This window comes from Oncorhynchus gorbuscha, linkage group LG01, assembly GCF_021184085.1.
Source record: "Oncorhynchus gorbuscha isolate QuinsamMale2020 ecotype Even-year linkage group LG01, OgorEven_v1.0, whole genome shotgun sequence".
NCBI lineage: Eukaryota > Metazoa > Chordata > Actinopteri > Salmoniformes > Salmonidae > Oncorhynchus > Oncorhynchus gorbuscha.
Genome location: NC_060173.1, coordinates 117096607 through 117109106, shown reverse-complemented (window position 1 = coordinate 117109106; position 12500 = coordinate 117096607). Strand labels below are relative to the sequence as shown.

At 41.2% G+C, this 12500-nt stretch overlaps 1 protein-coding gene across 2 annotated transcripts in view; it reads right to left on the bottom strand.

The window, feature by feature from the left end:
- Positions 1 to 12500, bottom strand: part of LOC124033516 (neuropilin-2-like) — a 279974-nt gene that overhangs the window by 184426 nt on the left and 83048 nt on the right. For both annotated transcript variants that reach the window (XM_046345568.1, XM_046345650.1), the window contains exons 5-6: positions 8516 to 8671; positions 7763 to 7932 (exon numbers count right to left, since the gene is read on the bottom strand). In XM_046345568.1, the coding sequence (XP_046201524.1) occupies positions 7763 to 7932; positions 8516 to 8671 (326 nt within the window). The remainder of the gene's footprint in view (positions 1 to 7762; positions 7933 to 8515; positions 8672 to 12500) is intronic.

The window sequence follows — 12500 nt, the reverse complement described above, 5'->3', positions numbered from 1 at the left end:
GAGACAGAGAGACAGAGAGAGAGAGGGAGAGAGAGAGAGACAGAGAGAGAGAGGGAGAGAGAGAGAGACAGAGAGAGAGAGAGAGAGACAGAGAGAAAGAGAGAGAGACAGAGAGAGAGAGAGACGCCCTTGAATTGAATTTAATTGAGAGACAGAGAGACAGAGAGAGAGAGGGAGAGAGAGAGAGAGACAGAGAGAGAGGGAGAGAGAGAGAGAGACAGAGAGAGCGAGAGAGACAGAGAGAGAGAGAGAGAGAGAGAGAGAGACAGAGAGAGAGCGGGAGAGAGAGAGAGAGAGAGAGAGAGAGAGAGAGAGAGAGAGAGAGAGAGAGAGAGAGAGAGAGAGAGAGAGAGAGAGAGAGACAGAGAGACAGAGAGAGAGAGAGAGAGAGAGAGAGAGAGAGAGAGAGAGAGAGAGAGATATATCATCATCATTCACTATATCATCCTGGAATATCCAAGGCCTGAGGTCATCTGCCTTTGGCCTGAAGAGCAGAAACCCGGACTTCACCAAAGAAATCGGTAACACAGACATTGTCATCCTGCAAGAAACCTGGTATAGAGGAGACAGACCCACTGGTTGCCCTCTAGGTTACAGAGAGCTGGTAGTCCCATCCACCAAACTACCAGGTGTGAAACAGGGAAGGGACTCAGGGGGCATGCTAACTTGGTATAGAGCAGACCTAACTCGCTCCATTAAATTAATCAAAACAGGAACATTCTACATTTGGCTAGAAATTCAAAAGGAAATTATCCTAACAGAGAAAAACGTCCTCCTGTGTGCTACCTATATCCCCCCAATAGAATCCCCATATTTTAATGAAGACAGCTTGTCCATCCTGGAGGGCGAAATCAATCATTTCCAGGTCCAGGGACATGTACTAGTCTGTGGCGACCTAAATGCCAGAACCGGACAAGAACCTGACACCCTCAGCACACAGGGGGACAAACATCTGCCTGGAGGTGACAGCATCCCCTCCCCCATATGCCCCCCTAGGCACAACTATGACAACATAACCAACAAAAACGGGTCACAACTCCAGCAGCTCTGTCGCACGCTGGGTATGTACATAGTCAACGGTAGGCTTCGAGGGGACTCCTATGGTAGGTTCACCTATAGCTCATCTCTTGGCTGTAGTACTGTAGACTACTTTATCACTGACCTCAACCCAGAGTCTCTCAGAGCGTTCACAGTCAGCCCACGGCCACCTCTATCAGATCACAGTCAGCCCACTGACACCCCTATCAGACCACAGCAAAATCACAGTCTACTTAAACAGAGCAATACTCAATCATGAGGCATCAAAGCCAAAGGAACTGAGTAACATTAAGAGATGCTATAGATGGAAGGAATGCAGTTTGGAAACCTACCAAAAAACAATTAGGCAACAACAAATTCAATCCCTTTTAGACAATTTCCTGGGTAAAACATTCCACTGTAATAGTGAAGGTGTAAACCTGGCAGTAGAAAATCTTAACAGTATATTTGACCTCTCAGCTTCCCTATCAAATCTAAAAATCTCAAATAGAAAACCGAAGAAAATTAACAATAATGACAAATGGTTTAATGAAGAATGCAAAAATCTAAGAAAGAAATTGAGAAACCTGTCCAACCAAAAACAGAGAGACCTGGAAAACCTGAGTCTACGCCTTCACTATGGTGAATCACTAAAACAATACAGAAATACACTAGAAGGAGCAGCACGTCAGAAATCAGCTCAATGCAATTGAAGAATCCATAGACTCTAACCACTTCTCCAATCGTTTTGGTTCTATAACGAAGAACAAAGAGCAAAAACATATACATGATCAAATACAGATCTTAGAATCAGCTATTAAAGACCAGAACCCACTGGATTCTCCAATTACATTGAATGAGTTACAGGACAAAATAAAAACCCTTCAACCCAAAAAAGCCTGTGGTGTCGATGGTATCCTCAATGAAATGATCAAATATACAGACAACAAATTCCAATTGGCTATACTAAAACTCTTTAACATCATACTTAGCTCTGGCATCTTCCCCAATATTTGGAACCAAGGACTGATCACCCCAATCCACAAAAGTGGAGACAAATTTGACCCCAATAACTACCGTGGAATATGTGTCAACAGTAACCTTGGGAAAATCCTCTGCATTATTATTAACAGCAGACTCGTACATTTCCTCAATGAAAACAATGTACTGAGCAAATGTCAAATTGGCTTTTTACCAAATTACCGTACAACAGACCATGTATTCACCCTGCACACCCTAATTGACAACCAAACAAACCAAAACAAAGGCAAAGTCTTCTCATGCTTTGTTGATTTCAAAAAAGCCTTCGACTCAATCTGGCATGAGGGTCTGCTATACAAACTGATGGAAAGTGGTGTTGGGGGTAAAACATACGACATTATAAAATCCATGTACACAAACAACAAGTGTGCGGTTAAAATTGGCAAAAAACACACACATTTCTTCACACAGGGCCGTGGGGTGAGACAGGGATGCAGCTTAAGCCCCACCCTCTTCAACATATATATCAACGAATTGGCGCGGGTACTAGAAAAGTCTGCAGCACCCGGCCTCACCCTTCTAGAATCCGAAGTCAAATGTCTGCTGTTTGCTGATGATCTGGTGCTTCTGTCACCAATCAAGGAGGGCCTACAGCAGCACCTAGATCTTATGCACAGATTCTGTCAGACCTGGGCCCTGACAGTAAATCTCAGTAAGACCAAAATAATGGTGTTCCAAAAAAGGTCCAGTCACCAGGACCACAAATACAAATTACATCTAGACATTGTTGCCCTAGAGCACACAAAAAACTATACATACCTTGGCCTAAACATCAGCGCCACAGGTAACTTCCACAAAGCTGTGAACGATCTGAGAGACAAGGCAAGAAGGGCATTCTATGCCATCAAAAGAAACATAAATTTCAACATACCAATTAGGATTTGGCTAAAAATACTTGAATCAGTCATAGAGCCCATTGCCCTTTATGGTTGAGAGGTCTGGGGTCCGCTCACCAACCAAGACTTCACAAAATGGGACAAACACCAAATTGAGACTCTGCACGCAGAATTCTGCAAAAATATCCTCCGTTTACAACGTAAAACACCAAATAATGCATGCAGAGCAGAATTAGGCCGATACCCACTAATTATCAAAATCCAGAAAAGAGCCGTTAAATTCTACAACCACCTAAAAGGAAGCGATTCACAAACCTTCCATAACAAAGCCAGAGAGATGAACCTACAGAGAGATGAACCTGGAGAAGAGTCTCCTAAGCAAGCTGGTCCTGGGGCTCTGTTCACAAACACAAACACACCCTACAGAGCCACAGGACAACAGCACAATTAGACCCAACCAAATCATGAGAAAACAAAAAGATAATTACTTAACACATTGGAAAGAATTAACAAAAAAACAGAGCAAACTAGAATGCTATTTGGCCCTACACAGAGAGTACACAGCGGCAGAATACCTGACCACTGTGACTGACCCAAAATTAAGGAAAGCTTTGACTATGTACAGACTCAGTGAGCATAGCCTTGCTATTGAGAAAGGCCGCCGTAGGCAGACATGGCTCTCAAGAGAAGACAGGCTATGTGCTCACTGCCCACAAAATGAGGTGGAAACTGAGCTGCACTTCCTAACCTCCTGCCCAATGTATGACCATATTAGAGAGACATATTTCCCCCAGATTACACAGATCCACAAAGAATTCGAAAACAAATCCAATTTTCAAAAACTCCCATATCTTTTGGGTGAAATTCCACAGTGTGCCATCACAGCAGCAAGATTTGTGACCTGTTGCCACGAGAAAAGGGCAACCAGTGAAGAACAAACACCATTGTAAATACAACCCATATTTATGCTTATTCATTTTATCTTGTGTCCTTTAACTATTTGTACATTGTACAAATATATATAATATGACATTTGTAATGTCTTTACTGTTTTTAAACTTCTGTATGTGTAATGTTTACTGTTAATTTTGGTTGTTTTTCACTTTATATATTCACTTTGTATGTTGTCTACCTCACTTGCTTTGGCAATGTTAACACATGTTTCCCATGCCAATAAAGCCCTTGAATTGAGAGAGAGGGAGAGAGAGGGAGAGAGAGAGAGAGAGAGAGAGAGAGAGAGAGAGAGAGAGAGAGAGAGAGAGAGAGAGAGAGAGAGAGAGAGAGAGAGAGAGAGAGAGAGAGAGAGAGAGAGAGGATGCCACACAGCCATTGGCCACTATCTGGGGAGAGAGAGGAAAGGCCCAATAGGAGGCTCAGCTGGGAGTATCACACCGATAAAGGTAACGACAATTGGTGCTTCTGAAATGGCACCCAATGTCCCTCCTGTCACCATCTGCCCTCTCTGCTATAGGAACCCTGGCAGCGTGCCTCAAGCTTCCTTGCTCCTCCTGTACGTGCTGGCCTTAAACTAGGCCCTTCCTGTCTTCCGGCTTGGCAACTGAGAAGGCCACCACGATTTAGAGACATGTCTGTCACTGTGTGTGTGTGTGTGTGTGTGTGTGTGTGTGTGTGTGTGTGTGTGTGTGTGTGTGTGTGTGTGTGTGTGTGTGTGTGTGTGTGTGTGTGTGTGTGTGTGTGTGTGTGTGTGTGTGTGTGTGTGTGTGTGTGTGTGTGTGTGTGTGTGTGTGTGTGTGTGTGTGTGTGTGTGTGCGCGCTGTCCTCAGAGTCCTCTCATGGTTGTGATACGCTTGTTGTAACTCAGCCAGACAGCAACATGAATGGGAGATGGTCTATAGATGGTCTATATATGGTCTATAGATGGTCTATATATGGTCTATATATGGTCTATAGATGGTCTATAGATGGTCTATATATGGTCTATAGATGGTCTATAGATGGTCTATAGATGGTCTATAGATGGTCTACAGATGGTCTATAGATGGTCTATAAATGTTCTACAGATGGTCTATAGATGGTCTATAGATGGTCTATAGATGGTCTATAGATGGTCTATAGATGGTCTATAGATGGTACCACATATTACCATATCATACCACATAGTACCACATCAAACCACATAGTACCACATAGTACCACATCATACCACATAGTACCACATCATACCACATAGTGCCACATAGTACCACATCATACCACATAGTACCACATCATAGTACCACATAGTACCACATCATACCACATAGTACCATCATCATAGTGCCACATAGTACCACATCATACCACATAGTGCCACATCATACCACATAGTACCACATCATACCACATAGTACCACATCAAACCACATAGTACCACATCATACCACATAGTACCACACAATACCACATCGCACCACATCATACCACATAGTACCACATCATACCACATAGTACCACATCATACCACATAGTACCACATCATACCACATAGTACCACATCAAACAACATAGTACCACATAGTACCACATCAAACCACATAGTACCACATCATACCACATAGTGCCACATCATACCACATAGTACCACATCATACCACATAGTAACACATCATACCACATAGTACCACACCATACCACATGGTACCACATAGTACCACATAGTACCACATCATACCACATAGTACAACATCATACCACATAGTACCACATCATACCACATAGTACCACATCATACCACATAGTACCACATCAAACCACATCACACCACATCATACCACATAGTACCACATCATACCACACCATACCACATAGTACCACATCATACCATATCAAACCACATAGTACCACATAGTACCACATCATACCACACCATACCACATTGTACCAGATCAAACCACATCAAACCACATAGTAACACATAGTACCACATCATACCACATAGTACCACATAGTACCACATAGTACCACATCAAACCACATAGTACCACATAATAATAATAATAATAATAATAATAATAATAATATATGCCATTTAGCAGACGCTTTTATCCAAAGCGACTTACAGTCATGTGTGCATACATTCTACGTATGGGTGGTCCCGGGGATCGAACCCACTACCCTGGCATTACAAGCGCCATGCTCTACCAACTGAGCTACAGAAGGACCACATCATACCACGTAGTACCACATAGTACCACATAGTACTAGATCATACCACATAATACCACATAGTACCACACAATACCACATTGCACCACATAGTACCATATAGTACCACATAGTACCACATTGTACCACATAGTACCTCGTAGTACCACATAGTACCACATCAAACCACATAGTACCACATAGTACCACATCATACCACATAGTACCATATCATACCACATAGTACCACATCAAACCACATAGTACCACATCATACCACATAGTGCCACATAGTACCACATCATACCACATAGTACCACATAGTACCACATCATACCACATAGTACCACATCATACCACATAGTACCACATCATACCACATAGTACCACATTGTACCACATAGTACCTCGTAGTACCACATAGTACCACATCAAACCACATAGTACCACATAGTACCACATCATACCACATAGTACCACATTATACCACGTAGTACCACATAGTACCACATCATACCACATAGTACCACATCATACCACATAGTACCACATCATACCACATAGTACCATATCATACCACATAGTACCACATCAAACCACATAGTACCACATCATACCACATAGTGCCACATAGTACCACATCATACCACATAGTACCACATAGTACCACATCATACCACATAGTACCACATCATACCACATAGTACCACATCATACCACATAGTACTACATCATACCACATAGTACCACATAATACCACATAGTACTACATCATACCACATAGTACCACATCATACCACATAGTGCCACATAGTACCACATCATACCACATAGTACCACATAGTACCACATCATACCACATAGTACCACACAATACCACATAGTACAACACAGTACCACATTGTACCACATAGTACCTCATAGTACCACATCGCACCAAATAGTACCACATCGCACCAAATAGTACCACATAGTACCACATAGTACCACACAATACCACGTAGTACCACATAGTACCACATCATACCACATAGTACCACACAATACCACATAGTACCACATAGTACCACATTGTACCACATAGTACCTCGTAGTACCACATCGCACCAAATAGTACCACATCGCACCAAATAGTACCACATAGTACCACATCATGCCACATAATACCACATAGTACCACATTGTACCACATAGTACCTCATAGTACCACATCGCACCAAATAGTATCACATAGTACCACATCATGCCACATCATACCACATAGTACTACATTGTACCACATAGTACCTCGTAGTACCACATAGTACCACATAGTAGCACATCATGCCACATCATACCACATAGTACCACATTGTACCATGTAGTACCTCGTAGTACCACATTTTACCACATTGTAGCTATGAAGCCACTATTAATGTTGCGTCTATCTATGTATATTCTGACTCATGGAGACACTTAACGTCTGTCTGTTTCTCAAGTACTCAGCCGAAAGACTGAGATTCAAACAGATAAACCTGTTACTTCTAAAGGTGATTCCAACTTGATCTCTTGATCTCTGCAAACATTGGGTTAACTACCTTTAAAAGTCTATCACAGGTCGTTGATCTCCATTGGACTGAATCAACACCCACTGAACGAGAATGAGATTCCATTTCTGTCCACACGACCTGTGATAGACGAGACACGAGGCACTTTTAACACAGTTGTTAAATATGGAGTCTTACCTGGATGTACTCCTTGCTGCTGTCCTCGTTGGGCGTCCACGCGTTGTTGCCGTTGTTAAGGCGGGCCTGCCGTGGCAACCAGGTGTTGTCATAGAAGGAAGAGGAGGCAGTGATCTGGTCGTCAGAGATCTTCCCTGACTCCAGACCCAACGCATTACTGCAATGGAAGGCTGGGGGAGGAGAGACAGGGATCAATCAACCAATCAATTAATTAATCAATCAATCAATGAGAGGTGGACCAATCAATCAAGCAAGCAATCAATTAATCAATCAATCAATCAATCAATGACAGGTGGCCCAATCAATCAAGCAATAAATTAACCAATCAATCAAGCAAGCAATCAATTAATCAATCAACCAATCAATCAATGAGAGGTGGACCAATCAATCAACCGCTCAATCAATGACAGGTGGACAAATCAATCAACCAATCAACCAGTGACAGGTGGACAGTCAGATACAGAACTGAAGAGAGAAGGATCAATAAACACACACACACACACACACACACACACACACACACACACACACACACACACACACACACACACACACACACACACACACACACACACACACACACACACACACACACACAGACAGACACAGACAGACAGACAGACAGACAGACAGACAGACAGACAGACACACACACACACACACACACACACACACACACACACACACACACACACACACACACACACACACACACACACACACACACACACACACACACACAGCAGTACTTACTGTCGCTGACTTCTTTGTGTGTCATGTTGTAGCGAGCAGAGAAGCCATCTTTGGCCACGGCCATGTCCGTGTGGAAGGACAGAGACAGGATACCTGTAGACGACGTGATTTCAGGAGGGATCTTAGTTCCACAATAACGTCCTATCAGAGGCCCCACTGCAAACACATACACAAACAGGAGACCACCATTAGGAACATGACATTTTGTGACGTAACATTACATAGCATAGCATAGCATTACATAACGTAATATAGCCTAATATAAGATAATATAACGTAACGTAATGCAACATAACATAGCATAACATAACATAACATAACATAGCATAACATAGCATAACATAGCATAACATAGCATAACATAACATAACATAACATAGCATAACATAGCATAACATAACATAACATAACATAACATAGCATATCATAACATAGCATAACATAACATAGCATAGCATAACATATCATAACATAGCATAACATAACATAACATCATAACATAGCATAACATAGCATAACATAACATAACATAACATAGCATAACATAGCATAACATAACATAACATAGCATAACATAACATAGCATAGCATAACATAGCATAACATAGCATAACATAACATAGCATAACATAACATAACATAGCATAGCATAGCATAACATAACATAGCATAACATAGCATAACATAACATAACATAACATAACATAACATAACATAGCATAGCATAACATAGCATAGCATAACATAGCATAACATAGCATAACATAACATAACATAGCATAACATAACATAACATAGCATAGCATAACATAGCATAACTTAACATAGCATAGCATAACATAGCATAACATAGCATAACATAACATAGCATAACATAGCATAACATAACATCATAACATAACATAACATAGCATAACATAGCATAACATAACATCATAACATAACATAGCATAACATAGCATAACATAACATAGCATAACATAACATAAGATAGCATAACATAACATAGCATAACATAGCATAACATAACATAGCATAACATAACATAAGATAGCATAACATAACATAACATAGCATAACGTATCATAACATAGCATAACACAACATAAGATAGCATAACATAACATAACATAACATAGCATAGCATAGCATAGCATAGCATAGCACAACATAAGATAGCATAACATAACATAACATAGCATAGCATAACACAACATAAGATAGCATAACATAACATAACACAACATGGCATAACATAACATAGCATAACATAGCATAACATAGCATAGCATAGCATAGCATAGCATAACACAACATAACATAACATAGGGAGTAGGGGGGTGGGAGAGGGTAGGGGGTGCGTAAGGTTAGGGTCTGGGAGAGGGTAGGGGGTGGGAGAGGGTAGGGGTGGGAGAGGGTAGGGGGTGGGATGGGTATTGGGTGGGAGAGGGTAGGGGGTGGTAGATGGAAGGGGGTGAGAGAGTAGGGGTGGGAGAGGGTAGGGGGTGGGAAAGGGTAGGGGGTGCGGGAGGGCATAAGGGGGCGGGAGGTGGGGTGCGGGAGGGTGGTAAGACGGCCTATGAGCCTGGGTTTCTGGGACTAATACATTCATCTTGTAGCTCTCTCTGTCTTTCTTTCCTTCTCTCACTTTCTCACTCTCTCCTTCTCTCTCTGACTCCCAGGTACGGAAGACAAGGTAAACGAGGAAAAGCAATCGATCAGAAATATAGATTTTTCCTTGTTTTTGGAGTGGTTGGACATATGAAATAGGCCTCTTGAGCAAATAGGAGAAATAATTATTTGTTGATAGGGCTGAACTGAACATTATCATATCAAGACTAGAGGGACATTACCATATCAATACTAGAGGGACATTACCATATCAATACTAGAGGGACATTACCATATCAATACTAGAGGGCATTACCATATCAATACTAGAGGGACATTACCTTATCAATACTAGAGGGACATTACCTTATCAATACTAGAGGGACATTACCTTATCAATACTAGAGGGACATTACCTTATCAATACTAGAGGGACATTACCTTATCAATACTAGAGGGACATTACCTTATCAATACTAGAGGGACATTACCATATCAATACTAGAGGGACATTACCTTATCAATACTAGAGGGACATTACCTTATCAATACTAGAGGGACATTACCTTATCAATACTAGAGGGACATTACCTTATCAATACTAGAGGGACATTACCAGATCAATACTAGACCCCTCCTTTGACCCATTGTCTCAGATCCAATATTTATGAGGCACAGTTTACCTTATCAGTTTGTTTATCTGGAGGACATTGTCCTATTATCAATACTAGTGTGGGACATTACCTTATCAATACTAGGAGGACATTACCTAGAACCATACTAGAGGACTACCAGATCAATATAGAGGGACATTACCTGTATCAATCCACCTAGAGGGACATTCCAGTTTCAACTACTAGAGGGACAGGACCATATCAATACTGACATGAGGACATTACTGTCATATCAATCCACCTGGATGCTCCTGGGCATTACTGTTCCCATTACCATATTCAATGCTGGTCAGGAACATTTGAACATATCAATACTAGTTAGGGACATTACCAGATCAATACCAGAGAGGACATTACCCATCAATACTAGAGGGACATTACTTTATCAATACTCGGAGGACCTGAGCCCTAGGACATTACCCCAGGACTACCTGACATGATGGCATTACCTTGCTGTCCCCAGTCCACCTGACATTACCATATCAATTTCAAGGGACATTACCATATCAATACTTGACCATGCTGGTCATTTTACCATTTGAACATCTTGGACATCATTTTCATTAACATTATATAATCTCTACCCTCACAGCCAGAAGAAGACAGGAGCTACCAGGGTTCCTCTCTAGGTTTCTGCCTAGGGGCCTTTCTAGGGAGTTTTTCCTAGCCAGGGGTGACTTTTACACCTGCATTGTTTGCTGTTTGGGGTTTTAGGCCTGGGGCTGACAGCACTTTGAGATATCAGCTGATGACGAAGGGCTATATAAATAAATTTGATTTGATTTGATTTGATTTGATTTAGAGGACATTACCTTATCAATACTAGAGGGACATTACCATATCAATACTAGAGGGACATTACCATATCAATACTAGAGGGGCATTACCTTGATCAATACTAGGGACATTACCTTATCAATACTAGAGGGACATTACCATATCAATACTAGTGTGGACATTACCATATCAATACTAGAGGGGCATTACCTTATCAATACTAGAGGGACATTACCTTATCAATACTAGAGGGACATTACCTTATCAATACTAGAGGGACATTATTATCAATACTAGAGGGACATTACCAGATCAATACTAGAGGGACATTACCTTATCAATACTAGAGGGACATTACCTTATCAATACTAGAGGGACATTACCAGATCAATACTAGAGGGACATTACCAGATCAATACTAGAGGGACATTACCTTATCAATACTAGAGGGACATTACCATATCAATACTAGAGGGACATTACCATATCAATACTAGAGGGACATTACCATATCAATACTAGAGGGACATTACCAGATCAATACTAGAGGGACATTACCATATCAATACTAGAGGGACATTACCATATCAATACTAGAGGGACATTACCATATCAATACTAGAGGGACATTACCTTATCAATACTAGAGGGACATTACCATATCAATACTAGAGGGACATTACCATATCAATACTAGAGGGACATTACCAGATCAATACTAGAGGGACATTACCTTATCAATACTAGAGGAACATGAGGTACATTACCTTATCAATACTAGAGGGACATTACCATATCAATACTAGAGGGACATTACCATATCAATACTAGAGGGACATTACCATATCAATACTAGAGGGACATTACCATATCAATACACATTAACATTACCATATCAATACTACCCTCCACCTAGAAAGAAG